General features: G+C 40.2%; 1 protein-coding gene across 2 annotated transcripts in view; it reads left to right on the forward strand.

Annotated features, from left to right (window-relative positions):
* Nucleotides 1-510: 510 nt before the first annotated feature.
* SEC22A (SEC22 homolog A, vesicle trafficking protein) overlaps nucleotides 511-22,533 on the forward strand; it is a 73,520-nt gene continuing 51,497 nt past the window's right edge. The window contains exons 1-3 of one of the 2 annotated variants that reach the window (XM_025376003.1): nucleotides 511-567; nucleotides 3,321-3,418; nucleotides 7,750-7,950. In XM_025376003.1, coding sequence (XP_025231788.1) covers nucleotides 7,769-7,950 — 182 coding nt within the window. In that variant the 5' untranslated portion in view covers nucleotides 511-567; nucleotides 3,321-3,418; nucleotides 7,750-7,768. The remainder of the gene's footprint in view (nucleotides 568-3,320; nucleotides 3,419-7,749; nucleotides 7,951-22,533) is intronic. The other variant, XM_025376002.1, reaches the window with a different exon arrangement.

Genomic DNA, 22,533 nt, shown 5'->3' on the forward strand with positions numbered 1-22,533 from the left:
CACATGGTAAACAGTCAGTAAATGCCTGTTTAATAACGCATGACCGATGCGAAGTCTGGAAGGGGTCGCGGTGTCGGCATCTGGCACTTCTCTGTCATAGTTTGTTTCCTTCTTGTGTGTGGGTATAGACGGGGCCAGGTCCTCTCCTTGCTCACCCAGAGGGGGCTTTTCTCCCTGTCCCCTTTATAAGTGTCTGCTGTAGAGGCCGCGTGTGAAAGACAAAAATGCCTGCAGATACAGGGCGGCGAGCGGAGGGGATTGGCCCTATTTCTAAAGTCAACGTAGTTCTGTCATCAGAGGACTGTACTTTTCTGGCGCAGGTGCGAGAGACGCTGCCAATCTCTCCTGGAGCGGGTGGGACTAAGGCGGGTCCTGGGATCGGGCGGGTTGTTGTGTCCTTCCCGCAGAATCCGATTGGCCTGGGCTAGCCGAGGGAACGGGGGCGTGGTTTGATTCCGCGGGCGCGAGCCACGTTGGACGCGCCGCAGCCCCGCCGAAAGGCCCCTCCCAGGCCCCACAATGCACTGCGGGGTGCGTCACTCGGAGCGGCGGGTCCCGTCTCGACAGGTAGTGCCCGGCCCCTCCCAGTCCTCTTCTTCCCTTCTTAGGGGTCGTTCGAACCCCTGCCGGCCTCTCCGCTCCCTCTCCCTGCCTCCCGCGACAGCCTCGGCCTTCGCCCTCGGGACTGAAGACCTACCCGACGGGCAGGAGCCAAGTCCGTGCCTTTGGGGTGGGAGCCGGGGCCGCGGAGCTCTGGAGGGACGGGCAAGCGGGGACCCCGTCCCCTTCGACTTGAGGGTTCTCTGGGGCCACGCGGGCGGCCGTTGCGCCTCGTCTGAGCCGCCTCGGGTATTGGGCAGCCAGGGAAGGAGTGTCTAAAGGGGAGGGACAGTCGCACTTGGCTGTCAGCAGGTTGGTAGGGATTCCCTGGCGCCCAGTTGTCAGAAACACGGTGATCTGTGTAGGTGGCCCGCGGGAGCTTGAGGTGGTATTTCCTATTTCTCTTAGGCAGAATGGGACTTGAACCAGTGTCTTACTTTACGTCTTGTGGGGATGGAGTGAGCACTGAACCCAGATATTTGCCCGTGTTGGCTCACGGAAACCTCTTGAGACCCTGCCTCAAGAGTCACTTTGGGAACGATGTGGCAGAAGGGAGACCTGAGCAATTGGCTCAACAAGTGGAGGAGGCTTCCGAAAGAAAAGGACAAGCCCCAGCTGTCTTGAATCTCTCTGCCAGTGAAGACAGCTTAAGATAATTTTTCTCCTGCTGCTTAGTTTCCTGGGTCATCCACCTGGGGCAGGGGGCTAGCTTGAAAACCAGTCCCTCCTGGGCCTATTCAGCCAAGGCAAAGCCTAGCCCAGAGCAAAAATGTCAGCCACCAGACTGGAGATGTTGGGAACTTCAGTCAGGGGAACAGCCACTTTTCAAACTCTGAATCACTTTCCATGTTATTGATATTTGCTTACATGCTAAGATCGGAAGGAATCAGGCAGTGCCTTAAACGGTACCTACAATTTCTGGTATATTAAGGTTCCTTCAGTATTTGATTCTGACACCTGTGACCGTATCCTAAAGTAATGGGACATTCGGGTATTTCCTATGTTGAAAACCATCACATCTGTTTAGTGCCTTTTTGTGTGAGTGCGTGCGTGCAACTGGTTAAAATCGAAGTATATCTTATGTTGGTCTATGAAAGAGGCCCAGGTATCACAGGGGTGCCTGTGACCTTCCTTGAGTGTCTCACAGAGTTGTTAGAGTTGGGTCTGAGTTTAAATCCCTACTTTGTCACCTACTAGTTTAGGGATTAAAAAAATTCCTTAAGCTTTCTGGGCTTGAATTTCCTCAAAGGTAAAATGGAACTAATAATACCTACTTCACAGGTTTTTGGAAGGCTTAAATGAGGTAATGTGTATAAAGTGCGTGGTCCATGGAGAGTAATCAATAAATAATATAGCAAATATTTAATATAGTGCTTTTAGTATGTTACAAGGCAGTGTTTCAGGCGCTTTACATGAGCCAATGAGATAGATACTTTTGTCATCTTTAAAATAAGCCTATGAGATAGATACTGTTAGTAGCCATAATGTATAGATGTAGAAATTGAGATGTAGAAAGGCAAAGCTTGCCCAAATTTACATGTCTGCTACATGGTGGAGCCAGGATTAGAACCCAGGCAGCAAGTGAATAGCTAGTTTCTATATCCCTGGTTTCTTATCTCTTGTTGGTTTTGGTAGACTGATGAAGCATAGTAGTGTGTAGATACTAGAAACTTAGACTGAAGTACCAGCTCTGCTATATACTAGCAGTGTGACATTGAGAAAGTAAGCCTCAGTTTCCTCATCTGTAAATTGGCAGTTCTACCTACCCAACTGTGAACTATGTGGCACTATACAAGTGTTGGAATTGACACATTTGAGCATGTATTGGGGGCCCTGTCCTAGATGTGGGTAAAATCTGTTGTGAAGCCTGAAGTCTTATACATACTGTGCAGTGTAAGCACCCATAATAGGAATGTCACACACTGCTAGTGAGGTAGAGGGCATAGGCAAAATGACAGAAATTCCATCCTCTTTATCACCCAATCTATCCCCCACCCTCCCTGTGTATCACAAGTAGTATAGCTTTCTGTCCAAATTAACTACCACCCTTTCCCATTCCCACAGATCTCAGCTAGCACTTGTAATAAAATAATGTGTACCATATTGGTACTGTCACATATGCAAGATAATTTGATAAGCAAATGAATATTAAAGTTCTCCCAAAATTTTCACACACATACATATTTGAATGAAACAAGTTCTTTTAATTTAAATTAGGAGAAAAACTTAATATCTCAAAACTGATTTCACAGATATTATTACTAAAAAATAAAGGACAAGAAAAGTAAGTCAATTCAAAGACCAATATTAGGTAAATAGTACAGATGGATGAAGATAATTCTGAAAGTGGTACTTGGATGACTGAAGACTGGGAAATTATGAACTAAAACAAATATGAGTGCTTTTGCCCCCAGTATAAAATGTTTTTATCTTAAAAGTGGCATTTGTGAAAGCATTTGGTTAGAACGTATATACAAAATCCACTTATATGTTGGGCTTTATTTATTACCTTTTGAGAGATACCCTCCTGAGACATTGAGCCCATAGTCATTACCCACACAAGGTTCTGAAGAAGAGGGGTGTCTTGTTATCTTGGGTCTGAGAACTTGCTAACCATTACCATAGTAGTTTGGCATTGTGGGAATTTATTTTCCTCAGACTTTACGTAAAAGTTTACCCAGATTTACCTAGATTCTAACTTGTGCTTTTTCCTCCAACAGTTGCTGATGGGGAGAGGAAAAAATAGCCACTGTTCCGGTTCCCTATGAGTTAACTGCTGCTGTCCAAAGGCAGGTGTAATATTTTCTGTGTATTAAAGGTGAGGAGAAATGGCCCAGTGCCCTAAACATTTATCTATGACCCTGATAAGCTAAAAACTCCTAAATCTTCCCATGCAATTGTTGTAACCTCTTGCTTTCCACAGTTCCACTGATTCTTCCTTGGGATTTTCCCAACCACAACCCTCCTTAGACCTTAAAGATACTTTAACCTAGTTTAGGCCTGACATGGACAGATTTCCTTTTCTGCTAGTGCAGTCTAGATAAGATTAGTTTAAAAAACAACAAACTGTATTATGAATCCAGGGTAAAAAAAAAAAAGTAGGGGTATGTTTATTGAATTGATGGAGCGACAGCTTAGCCTAAGGTGATTGGAGTCTGTCTGAAAATTAGTTAAGCCTGACGTTGATCATTGGACATTCATCCCAGTTTGTCAGGCTTAAATTCAAGTGGTTTGGATGCTGAATCAAATTACTCTGGTAGAAAGAGGTTTAATTTTTTCCCTAAGAAAAATCTTATCTATAGATATGTAGAAACAATTCTCTGACAACCTTGTAATAATTTTGACAGGGAATGTAACTGCTGTGTTCTGCTTTTGGTTAAAGGCTAAAGTATGTATTAGGAAAATTTGAGGCTGGGTGCAGTGGCTGACACCTGTAATCCCAGCACTTTGGGAGGCCGAGGCGGGCAGATCACTTGAGGTCAGAAGTTTGAGACCAGCCTGGCCAACACAGTTAAATCCCATCTCTACTAAAAATACAAAAATTAGCCAGGCTTGGTGGGGGGCACCTGTAGTCCCAGCTACTTGGGAGGATGAGGCAGGGGAATTGCTTGAACCCAGGAGGCAGAGGTTGCAGTGAGCCATTGTACTCCAGCCTGGGTGACAGAGTGAGACCCTGTCTCAAAAAAAAAAAAAAAAAAAATGTAAGTTTGTCCAACTTTAGTTTTCCAGTTAGTGAAGTGGTGGGCAACACACCTATGTTGTTTGCTCTTTTCATCTGAATTTCTCTAATTTGGGGGTGTTTCTTGATGGTAGGACTCTTCGTTCCTACTATCTGGCAAAATTCATGGCACACAGTAGATACTCAGTGAATGTTTGTTAAACGAATGGAACTCAAAAATTGTATTCTTTTTACAGTACGTGTTTTAGAAAGTATGGATCATATATTTATTGATCTGTCCTCCAAGTCATTAAAGAATAACTTTGAAGACTACATGAAATTTGGCAACCTATTAATAAAGACTATTCCTAATATTTCTATTAGGATCCTAGAGAGGCCAGACATAAAGTAATGCAGTCTACTTTTATTTTACTTTTTGAGACAGGATCTCGCTCATCACCCAGGTTGGAGTGCAGTGACACAATCATAGCTCACCGTTGCCTCGAACTCCTGGTCTCAGGCGACCCACCTGCTTCAGCCTCCCCAAAGCAAGGACTATAGGCGTGTGCCACCATGCCCAGCTGATTTTTAAAATTTTTTTGTAGAGACAGAGTCTCACCATGTTGTCTAGGTTGGTCTTGAACTCCTGGCCTCAAGCAGTGTTGGGATTGTAGGTATAAGCCATGGCACCCAAACCAATCTACTTTTAAATACTAAAATATGGGTATTTAGAACTGTAAGTTACAACTTGCCCTCAAATTAATTCCCAGAATGGTTATTGTGTTGCAGTGTACTTCTGGAAAGACAACAGTTTTATAGTTAAATAATAAATGCTTAAGGGTATAAAGTAAGACATTTTCTTACTTTCTTACACTTAGGCTAAATGTTACAGTTTTGATTTAATAATTAAATAAAACATGGTAAAAAAAATTTAAAGAGGAGTTTATAGTATAGGTATCTTTTCAGGGATCCCAGCTTTTTCATGCTACTGCTTTTAGAAGAGAAAAAAACTGGATGAATGGAAAAAAACACCGATTGGGATATGTCACACTGGGACTTTAGTTTGGAGATTCCACTGTAATAAAAAGACTAATTTGCTTCTGGATATTTTTCTCTTTAAATGAATGGAGGGGCTGGGTGTGGTGGCTCACGCCTGTAATCCCAGTACTGTGGGAGACTGAGGTGGACAGATCACTTCAGGCCAGGAGTTTGAGACCAGCCTGGCCAACATGGCAAAACTCTGTCTCTACTAAAAATACAAAAATTAGCTGGGCGTTGTGGCGTGTGCCTGTAATCCTAGGGAGGCTGAGGCATGAGAATTGCTCAAATCTGGGAGGTGGAGGTTGCAGTGAGCTGAGATCGCACCACTGTACCCACCTGGGTGACATAGAGAGACCCTGTCTCTAAATAAAGGAGAAAAATATTAAAGGGTAATGACACAGTAACACCTAGAGATTTCTCCTTCTTCCTCATGAAAAGAGGAAAAAGGGATAGTGAACTTAATGCATTAGCTTTATTAGTTGGGTTAATTTTTATTGTCAGATCAGTGATCACCATGAATGGGAAGTCGGATTTTGACTTCACACAGCAGTGAAAATTATCAGCTCCTGATTTACAAGCTTTGTAACAGTTGGTTTTCTATGGGTTTTTTTTTTTTTAAATATGTATTACTAACTCATTTTTTCCTTTTTGGAATGAGATAATATTGACCTAGATGAAGTGGTCAGGTAAGGATTAATTTAGTCTCTAAGATACAATATTTTTAGAAAAATGCCTATGAGATTTTAATCAAATTTTTGAATTTTCACCGGTTGCCTCACCACTAGTGAGGAAGCCCTTAGTGACATTGTGCCTGACAGAGAAGAGTTATCACTTAATCTTAGATAGTGAACGTGTTTTAATTTAATGTTTTAAAAAGTATGAGCCTTAGACAATGAGCAGATTGTCAAGCCCTATCTCACAGTCAGTGGTTCAGAATTTTGAGGGCAGAGCCCAGAAATCTGCATTTTTAACTATCAACTTCTTATGCAAGCTGAAGTTTGAGAGCCACTGTATATTTTATGAAAGGTTGAGTGACTGTTGACCTGAGCTCCTTCAGACTCAGGCCTGTGAAGTCCTTTCATCTGTTTTTGTAAAGCAAGAAGAGAATCCAATAAAATAGGCCATTAAGATTTACTTCCTGGTAAAACAATTGAGAACAACATTAAAACCAATATCCTTTAGCTTTAGGATTTACTTTAAATAATTTTTTTTCGATTATAAAAGTAGTATATGTCTACTGTGAATATTGAGAACATTTAGGAAATTACAAAATAATAATTACCCATAATACCATTTCGTAGAGGTGGCCATATTCTTAATTTGGCATCTTTTTCTGCATCTATTTTTCAATCCCTTTTTCCTTCTCTTTATCTTTGCCTCTTTATCCTTATGTTTGTGTAAAACAACATTTGCAATTGTTATCCTGCTTTTTTCTCTTTAACATATAAGCATTTTACCACATTATTAAACTTTTTCCACAAACATAACTTTTAGTTGCTGTGTTATATTCTGTTATATGAATATACTATAATTTACTTAACCATCACCATGTTATAGGATATTTAGATTGCTTTCAGTTATTTGAGTGGAAGAATGTCTGTTTAAAATTTTGTCTGGATTTCTGATTATTTTTCTCAAGACAGGTATATATTTAAATTTATTGAGGTCAAAAGATATGCCTTTAAACTCCTGTTGAAATTGCCAAATCATTTTGAGAACTGTTTGTACCAGTTTTTACTTCCATCTGTACTTACAAGAATGCCAGATAGAAGTATTATTTTTTAAAAAGCTAATGTGGCTGGGTGCGGTGGCTCACGCCTGTAATCCCGGCACTGTGGCGGGCGCCGGTGGTCCCAGACACATCCTATCCTGTGGCATGGGATCCCAGGCTGAGGCAGGAGAATTGCTTGAACCCTGGATGGGGGATGTTGTAGTCAGCCAAGATGGCGCCATTGCACTCCTGCCTGAGTGACAGAGCAACATGCTGTCTCAAAAAAAGAAAAGCTAATATGTTAAGTGAAGCATAATATGTTATTTTAATTTGTTTTGTTTTGTTTTTTTCCTGAGACAGAGTCTCACTCTGTTGCCCAGGCTGAAGCTCAGTGACACGACCTCAGCTCACTGCAGCTTCTGCCTCCGAGGTTCAAGCAATTCTCCTGCCTCAGCCTCCTGAGTAGCTGGGATTACAGGTGTGCACCACCATGCCCGGCTAATTTTTGTAGTTTTAGTAGAGAAGGAGTTTCATCTTGTTGGCCAGGTTGGTCTCAAACTCCTGATCTTGTGCTCTGCCCGCCTTAGCCACCCAAAGTGCTGGGATTACAGGTGTGAGCCACTGTGCCTGGCCATTTTAATTAGTATTCTTATATTACTTGTAAGTTGAACATTTTTACATATGCTAATCAAGTTTGGCTTTAATTTTTATCTAACCCAAATTGTTCATTTTGTTTTAGGTCTTCTCTGTTGGTTGAAATGTCTATGATTTTATCTGCCTCAGTCATTCGTGTCAGAGATGGACTGCCACTTTCTGCTTCTACTGATTATGAACAAAGCACAGGAATGCAGGAGTGCAGAAAGTATTTTAAAATGCTCTCGAGGAAACTTGCTCAACTTCCTGATAGATGTACACTGAAAACTGGACATTATAACATTAAGTAAGACTTCAGTTTGCTTCATTTGACTCGCTTGCCCAGTAGTTGTCATTTTAATGAAGTTTAAGTGGTTGCAATAGAAAGGAGTGATTAGGAAAGCCTGTTCAAGTCAAGAATCATATTCTGAACTTATACTAAATAGTCATCATGTCAGCCGCAGCCTTTTTGTAGTTTCTTTGTGTTTATATCTGGCTCTAGGAAATTTTATAGTTGCACAGATCATAGATAGTCCTCTTATAAGTTCATCACTAAGTATTTATTTGCATTCTTACTTACCTAGGGGTGTAGTAGGCAAACTATAATTGGAAATAAAATTTTTTACCTAATATCTGCCCTCAAAGAACTGAAGCAGCTTACATCTAGTGGGAGGGGGTAGCACTTATCACTGTATCATATATAAATCAAGTAAAACTGGGCAAATGGGTTAGAGAGTGACTATTTATGGTGGTCAAGGGACTCTCTGAGAGGGTGACATTTGAGCAGAGACCTAAAAGATGAGAGAGGAGGTAGTTATATGAAGGATGCTGTGTATGAAGAGCAAGGCAAAGGTAGCAGCCAGTGGAGAAGCCCGTTTTTACATACCAAGAGACAGAAAGAAAACCAGTGATCTTGAAGCATTATGGACAATTAATAGAGTTGCAGAAAGTGAGGCCAGAAAGGTAGGAATGGGGCAGGTTATGTAGTAAGTTTGGAGTCTATTAGTCTGTTTAGTTTAATGCAGTAGGAAGATACTGGGTAGTTTTAAGCTGGAGAGTTACATGATTTCATTTGGCTTAGAGTAGGTCATTCTGGCTGCACTGTAAAGAATAAAGGAGAAAGTGGAAGCAGAGAGGTCAGATGGAAGACTCTTAGAGAAGTTCAGGTGGAGGTGCTGATTGTAACGAGCTAGGGTTGTAATGAATAGAAATAGATTGGGGCTATATTTTGGGATTAATACCAGCAAATCTTCCTACTGGATTGAAATGGGATGTGAGGGAAAAAGAAGAATAATCACCTGTAGTTTTTTGACCTGAGGAACTGGATGAATAATGAAGCTCAAATGAGCAAGAAAGGAGAGGATAAGTGTGTCTGATTGGTAAAAAGTAAGAGTTCTGTTTGGACATGTTAAATCTGAGATGCCCATTAGACATCCAGGGGGCACTGCTAGGTAAGCAGCTGGAGATATGAGTCTGAAGCTTAGTGAAGAGGACAAGTATAGACATTTAGATTTGGAAGTCAGCCTACAGTTTGTGATTAAAACCATGGGAATGGATGAGACCACCTTGGAAATCTTAGACGTGAAACAATTATGGAACGATTAACGTCTGAGCAGCTTGATATTGATTACACATACAGAAGGAAATAAGGTAAAAACACAGTCCATATAGGATATAGTAAACAGAGGACTTCATTGTTGAGATGAGACATGAGCCATGTCCTGAAGAATTAATAAGAGTTGGCTAAGGTAGGGAGGAGGACATTCCAGGTGTACGGAGGAGAGGCAGAATAAGCAAAGAACATGACTTAGCATGGTAGGTGTATTAACATGCTTATCCTGGGTCAGTGGATGGTGATTTAGGGATAGTTGTGAGACACGTATGATAATCACTATGGGGCCAGATCTTGGATTGCCCTGAAAGTTCAGATTGAAGGGTGTCACTTTGAGGTAATATGTTATAGGAAGCTCTGCTGCAAATTCAAGGGAAGTGACTTGATAAAAAACAGTCCTGAGACAGTGGAACTTAGGGTGAGATGGACAGTCCAAGAGGAGAGAGATAAGGCGGAGAGGCCAACTTATTATTAGGGCCTGAAATAAGAAAATAAATGTGCAAATGAAAATTAGAATGCCAAAAGAACTAGAATGATAATGAAGAGAAATAGTTTGATTGGGGATCACTTTGAAGTTAGATCACTTCAAAAGAAGTGACCAAGCTGGATAGGATGGAATACCAGAGATGAAAAGAAGGAAGAGGCAAAGATGACTGAAGCCTTGGAATTGGACAGAATGATGGTGTCATTGCCAGAAATGAGATCTTTGGAACAGACTGTTTATGAGGTGTGAGGCAGAAGAGAAAGATAATGAAGCTCCATTTTGATCATTTTTTTTAAGACACTGGGGCTTGCTCTGTTACCTAGGCTGGAGTGCAGTGGCATGATGACAGCTCACTGAGCCTCAACCTCTTGGGCTCCAGCGATCCTCCCACTTCAGCCTCTCAAGTAGCTGGGACGACAGGGGCACACCACCACACCCAGCTAATTTTATTTTTAGTGGATGAGGTCTCACCGTGTTGCCCAGGTTGACCTCAAACTCCTGGGCTCAAGTGATCCTCCTGCTTGGCTTCCCAAAGTACTGGGATTACAGACATGAGCCACTGCACCTGGCCCACTTTAATTATTTAAGTTGAGGTTTTAGGCCAGGCACAGTGGCTCACACCTGTAATCTCAGCACTTTGAGAGGCTGAGGCAGGCAGATCACTTGAGCCCAGGAGTTTGAGATCAGCATGGGCAACATGGGGAGACCCCGTCTCTACAAAAAATTTAAAAATTAGCCAAGCATAACATACTCCCAGCTACTCTGGGGACATAGGTGGTAGGATCGCTTGAGCCTAGGAGGTTGAGGCTGCAGTGAGCCGTGATCTCACCCCTATATTCCAGGGTGACAGAGCAAGACCCTGTCTCAAAAAATGTATATATAAATAAAATAAATAAATTGAGGTTTTGACAAGGTAGTTCAGTGGAGATGGGATAGAGATTTTGGAAACATTCACGTAGATGTGGTTGATATTGTGAGGGGAAAAATGCCTACTGGGTTTAGAGAGAGGCCCAGGATAGAACCTTAGAGAATGTCCACAATTTCTTGGATCACCTGGGTAATGGTAAGATAATGGTAAGATGTTATATTTAATTGGGGTTTCTGAGGGCTTAATTAGAAAATATTGTGATTATGGTGATTAAAATATATGTAAAATGATGTCTCAACCTACTTCTATTTTTTTAGAGGAAAAACTTGAAATATTTCAGTATTTTATTTAATAGGCTCTGTTAGTGCCCTGGGTCATTATTCTGAGTTTTATTTGTGAATGTATAGTGGTATAAACAAATATCAAAGTTATAGGAGATTGGCTTGAATGTATATTAATTCTGGTAGGTGTGCTGGACTTAAACACTTTTGCAATTTTTTTCTTTTGACTCTCTTTTTTTAAAATTAAAAAAATTTATTTTGACTGTTCTTAAAAGTAAAATGTAACATTTTAACATCCCTTCATTCTATTTAACTGAAAATTCTAGATTTTGTATTATGTAGTTTTATTTAGTTGTACTCCAGCTTATTCCACACAAAGGATTTGAGGCAATTTAGGAAAAAAAAAAAATTGAAGGGGCCAAGTAAGGGAGTCAGAAGAAGGAAAATAGATACAGGAGAATAATAAACTGCGGTAACATTTCCTTCTGGAGATGCAAACTAGATAGTCCATCCATTTGTTAGAGAAAGGTTGCACATATTACCGTTGAGTTTCCTTGTGGCCAAAGCAAAGGGGGATAATCCATAGGTTTTAGTGTCCATTGGATAAAAACATTGTTTTTCCTGTTACTGAGACCTGAAGTACATAAAGAGGACAGCATTTGGATAACATTCTTCTAGCAACCATAATTATGAGAGTTCAGGAGTGGGATAAATCAGCAGAAGTCTAATCTGGTCTAGTTCAAGAATACAATTCAGATAAGTCAAAAGGAAAAGATTACCTGGCTTTCAGAGCCATGCATAGAAAAATGTCTATGCGTGTTTTTTTGTACCAAACCTTCAATAAGGATTGGAAAACAGAAGTTCTAGTTCAAGTTCCTGACAAGGACCTGGATTTCATATATTTTCTATCGCTAATAAGAGATCTTGTGGTTTACTTTATGTTTATTGAGGTTTTTACCTTATATGACATTGAGCTTAGACTGAAATGCATAAAATTGAGAATTTGTGTGTTACCTGACTTAAAATTCTCACATCACAACTCTTTGTCTAACCACTATGAGTTTGCGAGATAAAACTCACAGGTCTGCCATAGCAACATCGTAGCACAGCCTGAAATTGCCACCATGCTGTCCCTCTTTTCTCCTAGCCATATTAAATGCTTCTTTCCTTCAAACCCTACTTGTTTTGAATCACCTTCTTTCTCATTACTGTTTCATGTCTCTAATGATCTCACTGCTTTCACAGATCTCCTGTAGAACTTGGTTGACTGCCTTTTTCATCACTTACTAAAGTTTCTTATTTTTAATTTTATTTCTCTATCCTCTCTATAACAGGGTTGTAATTCATTGAGGGAATTGATCTGCCATGGCTTATACTATTTTTGATTCCTCAACTCTTGGCATTGTGGTTTTCAGATTTGTATAGAAATTGAGGTACTCTTTCTTCACAGAATCTCAAAATCACTAAGTGTATAATTATGTGCCAAATGAGTTGATACCTCACATTAAATTCTGGTTGAATAGGCAAGGGAAGACCAGAGTTTGAAAGAAAAAAAAAATAGGGGAGTAACATTTAAAATTGAGATAATTAGGCCGGGTCTGGTGGCTCACACCTGTAATCCCAGCACTTTGGGAGGCCAAGGCTGGCAGATCACCTAAGGTCAGGAGTTTGAGACCGTCCTGGACAACATGGTGAAACCCTGTCTCTGCTAAAAATACAAAAAAAAAAAAGGTCGGGTGTGGTGACGGACCTCTGTGATCCAAGCTACTCAGGAGGCTGAGACAAGAGAATCACTTGAACCCAGGAGGCAGAGGCTGTGATCCGAGCTACTCAGGAGGCTGAGGCAAGAGAATTACTTGAACCCAGCTGAGATCGTGCCACTGCACTCCAGCCTGGCGACAGAGTGAGACTCTGCCTCAAAATAAATAAATAAATAAAATTTAAAAATAAAATTGAGAAGATTCCTTTAGTTTTCTCCTCCTCTGTATTGGGAAAATGATGAATTTCAAATGAGTGTAGTGGCTGGATACTTCTGCTTCGCCAGTGAAGGACGTTCTGTGGAGCGTGGCTTGTGCTTGCACAGTTCCTTGTGCGTGTCATAGTAGCTACTAAATGAGGAATGGTTGTTTTGGGAGTATGACAGCATTCAGAGTGACAGAGAAACCTTGTTGATTGGGCAGGATGGTGTGTAGTGTGGGGTATTCAGTTTTATGATTTCTTCTCACATTCTGTAGTGATATTCCAATTCTCTCTATATAAAATTTTAAGGAATTCATCTGTTTTATAAGTCGAAGGTTTTTTTCCTTAGACTGTAATGAATTTTTATTTATTTATTTATTTTTTTGAGACAGAGTCTCGCTCTGTCGCCCAGGCTGGAGTGCAGTGGCCAGATCTCAGCTCACTGCAAGCTCCACCTCCCAGGTTCACGCCATTCTCGTGCCTCAGCCTCCTGAGTAGCTGGGACTACAGGCGTCCGCCACCTCGCCTGGCTAGTTTTTTGTATTTTTTTTAGTGGAGACGGGGTTTCACTCTGCTAGCCAGGATGGTCTCGATCTCCTGACCTGGTGATCCACCCGTCTCGGCCTCCCAAAGTGCTGGGATTACAGGCTTGAGCCACCTCGCCCGGCCACTGTAATGAATTTTTAATGAATAAACTTATGTTACCACTTAAGAGGAAAAATGGCTAAAGTAAGTATGAACCATATGAAAATTAGGTTGAGTCATCTGAGATCTTTAAAACTTTGCAATTGGCTTTAGAGATTTAAAAATCATAGTTGTACATTTTGAAATCTCTTTATTTAAACAGTAAGATGCTGAAAAGACAAATACCTTTTGGGAAGCCAGTCATATCCTATTGTGAATTTTAGTGCAAGAAGTAAAATTTTTTAGTTCTTTCACTGTGAATTCATTTGAAGCCAGATAATGGCTGTGAGCCTCCTAATGTTCTTTCCTTGCCTTAGGGTTCACTTTCTCCCTATGTTGCTACCTCCAGCCAGGAATACTATTTTAGGCTTACCTGCGTTTTGGCTTTAGTGTCTAGCAGTCTTTCCCTTTCACTCTTTCGGGATATTTTCTGATTACTAGAGTAACAACTTAAGCTATAACCCAATTATTGAGTACTTGCAATTGCCAGGTACTTTACTGACATTATCATTAAGCTTTCTAACAGCTCCGTGAAGGGCTATTAAATAGCATTCTTTTCCATTGCTGGGGCAGACACACAACTCACATTAGCTTAAGGAAAAATGGGTATTTTGAAGGGTAGTGGTGGAGCTGGCCTCACAGATGTTGTCAGGAATCTTTCTCATTTCTACATTCTCTTACCTTTTGCAGATAGATACTGTCTACAGACTTGAAAACACTACACAGACAGCTCTAGGCTTACTTCAGTCCAACTGAGCAACTCCTCTCCATGTCTCAAGAACAAGACATTGTCTTTGCTTGTGTAATTGACCATTTCTAGACTAATTAAACATTGTTGTCAGAGGAGATGAGGTACTCTTATTTGGCCAAGACTGCATCACGTGTCCTTACCCCTTTGAGCTTTACCACAGGCAGACAGAATGGAGCTGAAGGTAATTCCCCAAAGGGAAAGAGGGAAGGGATGCTGGGTAGTGCTATCACTACCCTATTTTACAGATAAGGTAATTGAGACTTAGGAATGTAAAGCAGATCCTTCAACATCACAAAAATAGTAAACGATATATCTGAACCACAATCTTGGATTCAGGAATTGCATTATTATCTGGTAAAAAATGACTGCTGCTCTTTACCCTTAACCCCTTTCTTGGCAGCATGTGTTCCTAATTCTCCTAATTATTTTCACTTTTTATGGAGAGAGAAATGAACCAGGGAAGAGAATGAAGAGAAATACCACACCTCTCTTTTTTTGGTTGACAATGATGAGGGACAGAGTATATGTGAATCCTAGAATTGATGGGACAGCATTGTCTCATTGGAGGCTAGGTGTTTGAAAGGGAGAGGGTGTGGCAGGGAAATGCAGCCAACCTGTAGCTACTAAACCAGTTGGGGGAAGGAGATAACCTGGGTATTCGATTTTCCTATTTTGTCTCATTACTGGCATCACATTCCTTTTCTCCTGCTTATTATGGCAAAATGTACAGCTTTTCAGCAGCATATATGTTAAATAGGCTCTTGTGAACTGGCCTAGGAACCTAATTACTGTTATTGTACAGTTTCTGTGGGAAAATGAGATCTGGGTGCAATAAGCTTTGGGAAATATACCCAATACATAAGTTATGGATTATCTGATCAGTTATCTAAAAAAGTCGGGATCTTCATCCTCTAGAGTGTGGCTGTGTTAGGGAAGTGAGAAAGGGTGAATTGGGAGATTAACTCTGAAGAAAAGGGAATAAAGATGTCAAAGGCAATCTTTGCTTGCTCTGTGTTTTATCCAAGTCGCTCATGGTGTAGTTACCATTGGCTTCTTAAAATGATCTCAGATTCTTCTTTAGGTTACTGTTGTGAGTTACCGTCATTTGGCATATTTCATATTAATAAATATTTTCCTTTTTAATGATGTTAAAATTTGTGGCTAAAATGGGTCTTTTATTCATAGGATGATTTATTCATGATTTGGCGCTTCACCATTGGAGGGTAATTGAAAGTTAGCCATGTGAGAAAGGAGTAAGTGAGAAAATAGGAAGTTCCTGGTAAAATGCTACATGTGGTGGACACTCAGTGTTACTGAGCCTTCATTCTTATCTCCTTACTCTCCCACTAGTGGCAAAGTCTTTTGTTTTCATCTTGTTTTCTATGAGACATATTTGGTGATAATACAATTCATAAGATATACTCACTTTGTTAATGTTGAGCCTCTCTATTTAATATTTTTTTTTCATTTTTAGAGATGGGGTTTTGCTCTGTTGCCCAGGCAGGAGTGCAGTGGCACAATCAGCTCATAGCATCCTTGAACTCCTGGGCCCACGCGATCCTCCTGCCTCAGCCTCCTGAATAGCTGTGACTATGGGTGTGTGTCACCACACCTGGCTAATTTAAAACAATTTTTTGTAGAGATGGCATCTCACTTTGTTGTCTAGGCTGGTCTCGAACTCCTGGGCTCAAGTAGTCCTCCTGCCTCAGCCTCCCAAAACATTGGGATTATGGTGTGAGCCACTGCGCCTGGCCCTATTTAATATTTTAAAGTTTCAACACTTTATTTTAGAGAATAGAATTCAATGTGGAAGGCTCTATTCCAAAACATTTTTTTTTGTTTTTTTTTTGTTTTGAGATGGGGTCTTGGTCTGTCACTCAGGCTGGAGTACAGTGGCAAGATCTTGGCTCACTGCAAGCTCCACCTCCTAGGTTCAGGCCATTCTCCTGCCTCAGCCTCCTGAGTAGCTGGGACTACAGGCGCCCGCCACCACGCCCGGCTAATTTTTTGTGTGTGTGTTTTTTTTTTTTTTAGTAGAGACGGTGTTTCACCTTGTTAGCCAGGATGGTCTCGATCTGCTGACCTCATTATCACCTGCCTCGGCCTCCCAAAGTGCTGGGATTACAGGCGTGAGCCACCACAGCCAGCCCAAAACATTTTTTTATATTTGGCAAATTTAACAGGAGATTAGAGATGGTATGTCCTATTAAATAACTTTTCTGCACCCAAGAAAGCTGTTCACTGGGCAAACATGACTACAAAGGATAAGCAGAGTTTCCATGTATAGTGGTACAATTATAGCATGAAAATTACATGTTATATGTAATACAAATAATATATCAGTTCATAAATCAGTTTGCAATATTAAATCCTTTGCTATATATGTACCTTGTCATTTAGCATGCTACATTTTATGTATATATCTTGGTTTGTAAATCACTGTGATAAGCACATCCCCAGTAATTATATGGTAAGCTCCTGGCAGGCAGGGACTTTATCTTTGACATCAGAGCCTGTGAAGTAGAATGCTGGGCATGTGCTAGGTGTTCTCTCTGCTGAGAGGAAGATCTTTGCTATTACTAGTTATTTAGTTTGATGCAACAGGCCAGAATTGTCCTAATAATATCAGTGTTTAATTGGTGATATGTAAAATTTCTTTGACAGTTTGTAAATAAAATTAGATACCAGAAAAAAAGTTTAACATGTAAAACCATTTATTCATTTTGTTGGATGTAGGAATCACTTGTGGAATGGCTTGGACACATTATAGAATTAGCTTTATAGCAAAGAGATTAGAAGGGGTAAATTTCCTGTATCTGGTATTTGGACTTCTGCCAGTCTTACCTGTTAAGTTATACTTGACCCTAAAGAAGTTCCTAGTGGGTGTGCCAGGGAGGAAAACCAAACATGTAATGAAATTGGGTAAATTCCTCAGGTAAAAGAAAAGCAGTAGCAATAAAGACCAAACCCCATTGGCACCAAAGCCCGGAAATGGAATGGAGCTAGACAATATAAAGGAAATTAGAGCGAAGTAGGAAAAACCTTCGCGATTTAAAAATTGTGCCCAAGGTAGAGAAAAGAGGAGAGAATGTGTGTTTGTATGTGTGTTTGTCTGTGTGTGAGTAATGACAGTGATAAAGGGAGAGCAGACAAGTCTTTGAGACCTGCATAGCCATTCTTGAGGTACTCACTGTGAAGGTGAGTAATTCTACATGGCTCTTGAGAACATCCCTCTCTTAAGGACATGTCAAAGATTTACTGACCTGAACCCTAAATAAAGCCTTCTGGAGAACAGTAACTAGAAGACAAGTGAAGTTCTACTGTTTTCTGTCGTTTAGTTAAGTATTTATTGAGCTGCTGCTTCGTGTAGATACCACTAAGCTGTGCAATTACTGGTGCATGATATACTTAACAAATTAGTGTATAAATTAGTAAAAGAATGATGCCACCTTTGCAGTCATTTATTCACTGAGCACTTCTTGTTTACTAGACACAAAATATTCTAAGTGCTAAGAATATAATGGTGAGCTATACAGAAATCATCCCTGCTCTCATGGAGTGTGTATATTAGTGAGAGAGACATTGCAACAAAAATATATTAATATACAATTACAAATTGGGTTAGTTTGTGAAGAAAACCAACAGCTGCTATGATATACTATGTAGGAGTGGGATCAGTTTAGATTGTGTGTTCTGGGAAGGACTTTCAGTCTAAGAACTGAAGGATATGTAGGAATTAGCCAGGTCAGAATTGGAGCACTGGGGAAGACAAAATCATGAAGTTTCTCAGTTTGGGAGTGGGAGGGCTGGAAGTGGGTTGGTATTCTTGGGGATCTGAAATAAGACCAGTGGGTGGCTAGAATGTAGAGAGGGAGGAGTAGAGTTGTACACAATGAAGTGGAGTGTTTGGGAGGGCTTGCAGAAGATAACTGTAATACAGGTTCCAAAACTCTCAAGTTTCATTACTCTTAATTTAGGGAATAAAATAGAGATTGATTTGTGGCTTGGAAAAAGTGAAAAAACATTGGTGAATTTGGAATAATTGGTTAATCTATACTACCTGGAAGTTGCTATTGTATTGTGGAAAAAATGTGGGCCTTGGAATCAACTAACTTCATCCCATCTTTGCTTCTTTTTTTTTTTTTTTGAGACGGAGTCTTGCTCTGTCGCCCAGGCTGGAGTGCAGTGGCCGGATCTCAGCTCACTGCAAGCTCCGCCTCCCGGGTTCACGCCATTCTCCCGCCTCAGCCTCCCGAGTAGCTGGGACTACAGGCGCCGCCACTTCGCCCGGCTAGTTTTTTGTATTTTTTTAGTGGAGACGGGGTTTCACCGTGTTAGCCAGGATGGTCTCGATCTCCTGGCCTCGTGATCCACCCGTCTCGGCCTCCCAAAGTGCTGGGATTACAGGCTTGAGCCACCGCGCCCGGCCCCTTCTTTGCTTCTTAATGGTGTGTGACCTTGGATACTAAGCCTCTCTGAGTTTCTTTTCTTTCATTTGTGAAGTGGAGATAATAGTGCCCCTTTATTGTGAGAATGAAACTAAATATGTAAAATACTTAGCAAAGGGCCTAGCTTATACTAAGTGGTCAGTAAACTACGTGGTGCTATTACTCTTACTACTATTTCTCTTCTTTCTCCTCAAGGCAGATAGACATCTGCCAGACTATCTATAAAATATTCACTAGGTGAACCTGATGAACACAGCAAAAGCATGCACAAACTGGCATGCCTATAATGACTTTAGACTATTTTATGGGTAGTCCTCAGTGAAGTGGTGGGAGTATTTCAATCTGTCCCATGATTGTTGAAAAAGCAGAATTTTTTCCATCACAAACATAAATGGAACTGTATGTACTTTGGGAAAACTAGCTTTGCATTTCAAATAAAGCATTACAAAGCTAAATTTACTATGAAAAGCCATAATGTTATAGAACACACTATAGCCTTTTCAGAGAGAATCTTGCAACTGTAGTAAAATAAAGACTTCCTGAAAATGCTCACATGCCATGTTAAAGACATAGGGTTTCCTTTATTTTACATACAATTGTCTAGTTACATTTAGCACAAGTAAGATAAACCATTTGGGATAAACTGTCATGTAGGTGTCTGTGGCTGACTCTGTTATTAATATGGAAATACAGTAAGACTCTGACACAATACAAAAAATGGATTCTAAAACCTTCAGTCGTATTAATGAAGGATAATCAAATAACTCCTAGCTAGCCAGTTGGGAGTTCCTAGGGTGTGGAAGCCAATTACCAATTGTCTTCAGGTTATTGAGGTTATTATGGGGTATATTTGAATGCTAATGACATGTCAAATAATTTTGATAATGACAGTGAAGATTTTTTTTGGAAAGAGAAAATCATTTGAGAAAGCATATTTTGGCCTTTGATTTAGATATTAATTTGTAGAAAAAGGCAATATGCTATGGCTAAATTAATTTGACTATGATCCTTAAGAAGAGATACATTTTACTTTGTAAGCACTATATATACACATATAGAAAACTAAAACAAAAGTTTTATGAAACAATATGTATTCCAATACTTTCTGTTATATTTTACTTCAATTTCTGGAAAATGCTGTAGTTCACTAAACTAGTTTCATGACATAGTGGTTTACAACTTGCACTTTGAAAAACGTTGCCCTAAATGAGTGTGTATTAAGTGATGCTTCAGAAAGGAACAACCAGGCTACTCTAGAACCATAAGATCAGAACTATTTCACCACTAGTATATCCCATACCACTAGTAATAGATGACTAGTAGGTGCCAAGCCCATTTGGCAACCTGGGATGGTCTTTTAAAAGGGATTCGTGTGTGTGTGTGTGTGTGTGTGTGTGTGTGTGTGTGTATATATATATATGTCACATGTATATATTCACACACATATTTACTTGCTTACACACAAGCTCTCACAGGAAGGATACATAAGAAATTATTACTAACATGGATTGCCCAAGGGAAGGAGAACTAGGTATCTGGGCAAGAGTGATAAGACACTTTAAGTGCCGTATACCCTTTTATTTTTCATTCTTGTTAAATTTGAATCCTGTGAACTTATTTATTCTAAACATTAATAAATTCTGCTTCTATGTTATTCGAGAAAGAAAACAGTAAGGTGACCAGTATGGATCAGAGTTTTACAGTAAAGATTACTGTGTTGGCTGGGCGTGGTGACTTATACCTGTAATCCCACCACTTTGGGAGGCCAAGGCAGGCAGATCACTTGAGGTCAGGAGTTTGAGACCACCCTGGCCAAAATGGTGAAACCCCGTCTCTACTAAAAATACAAAAATTAGCCAGGTGTGGTTGTGTGTGCCTGTAATCCCTGCTACTCAGGAGGCTGAGACAAGAGAATCACTTGAACCCAGGAGGCAGAGGTTGCAGTGAGCTGAGATTGTGCCACTGCACTCGAGCCTGGGCAACAGAGCAAGATTCCGTCTCAAAAAAAAAAAAAATTTACTGTGTAGATTAGCAGAGTCCAGCATAGGAGTGGGGAATTACATCCTGCATGCTGTTTACTGCCCTTGATGTAGACCAGCTATATTGACAGTGCTATGCAATGATGTTTAGGCGACTCATTAAAAAGGGTTACTTTGTGTTTTGTGCTCTGCTTATTTATTATAGTGGGGTATATACTAGATTCTGGAAAGCTTTTTTTCCAATAGAATATGGTTAATTTTAATGTTTCAATGCTTTTTTTTTATTTTTAATTTCTAAATTTGTTATTTAGAAGTAATTTCAAACTTACAGAAAAGTTGTATGAGTAAGAAAAGTTCAAATAACACCTGTTCCCATAGTCACCTTTGGTCAACATTTTACCACATTTGTCTTCTCATTTTATCTACCTACCTACTTAACTATCTGATTTATTTTTTTTCCTGAACCCTTTCTTCATAACTGCTTCAAAGAGTATTTTCTAAAATTAGGGATATTATCTTACTTAGCCACAGTACACATGTCAGCCTCAATTTCTTGTTCATACCATACTTTATCTACTGTACTGCTAACTTTCCTTTTTTGTCAGTTGACCCAGGAATATGCTTTATATCATTTTTTTTATTGCTTTTTGGCACAGGATTTGGACTAGCATTAGGAATTGCATTTAGTTGTCATATCTCTTTAGCTGCTTTTTTTTGGGGGGGAGACAGAGTCTCTCTCTTGTCACCCAGGCTGGAGTGCAGTGGCGCAATCTCGGCTCTCTTCAACCTCCATCTCCTGGCTTCAAACGATTCTCCTGCCTCAGCCTCCTGAATAGCTGGGATTACAGGCATGCACCACCATACCCAGTTAATTTTTATATTTTTAGTAGAGACGGGGTTTCACCATGTTGACCAGGCTGGTCTCAAGCTCCTGACCTCAGGTGATCCGCCCACCTCGGCCTCCCAAAGTGCTGGGATTACAGGCCCCCACCGCGCCCAGCCTCTTTAGCTTCTTTTGATTGGCAATATTTCCACTTCCTTTATTTCTTTTTTACAACCCTGGAATTTTTTAAAAAATAGAATGTTGATCATTTTGGTGTTTTCTTATGATGAAATTCAAATTATGCATTCTCAGAATATTATATAGCTGATGTGTCTTTCTCAGGATATAACATCTGGAGACACAGTATCCATCTAACATTAATGATGTTAGAGAGTACTTGGTGAAGGAGTTGTCTAGCTTCTACTGTATAATATTTTCCCCTTGCAACTAAGAAACAATCCATGGAAAGACATTTTAAAACCATGCAAATATACTAATCCATAAAAATTTCCCCCTAGATTTAACATCCATGATTGTCCTTGCCTGATCCAATCTTTACCATGTTGGTTGCAAATGCTGATTTTTCCATTGCTAGCACTACCTCTGCATTTACCAGTCAACACTCAGCATTCTGTTTTAAGCCATAGCCCTCAGTTCTACTTTTGCGTTTTTATATAAACTCATAAATTCCCACCTCCCATGGTTCATAATCAATTAGTGTGTAAAGCAGAGGATTTGATTCTGGGGCATGTCATTGATGACTTCAAGAGGTCAGTGATCACCTTGAAATTGTGTGCAGTCTTCTGTGTTCTGACATCTTTCTAGGGAGAGTGTTCCTTTCATCAGAATCTTGAAAGGGTTCTGGACTCAAAAGTGGGGAACATGTTGAAGGGTTAGACTTTAAGCTGTCTGTAATACTTATAATACATTTGTATATCCATTCCCCTGCTTTTTACCCCTAGTGATAACTGAAATGTTAGAACCATATTGTATGTCCCTCT

The sequence above is a fragment of the Theropithecus gelada genome, chromosome 2, assembly GCF_003255815.1.
Source record: "Theropithecus gelada isolate Dixy chromosome 2, Tgel_1.0, whole genome shotgun sequence".
Taxonomy (NCBI): domain Eukaryota; kingdom Metazoa; phylum Chordata; class Mammalia; order Primates; family Cercopithecidae; genus Theropithecus; species Theropithecus gelada.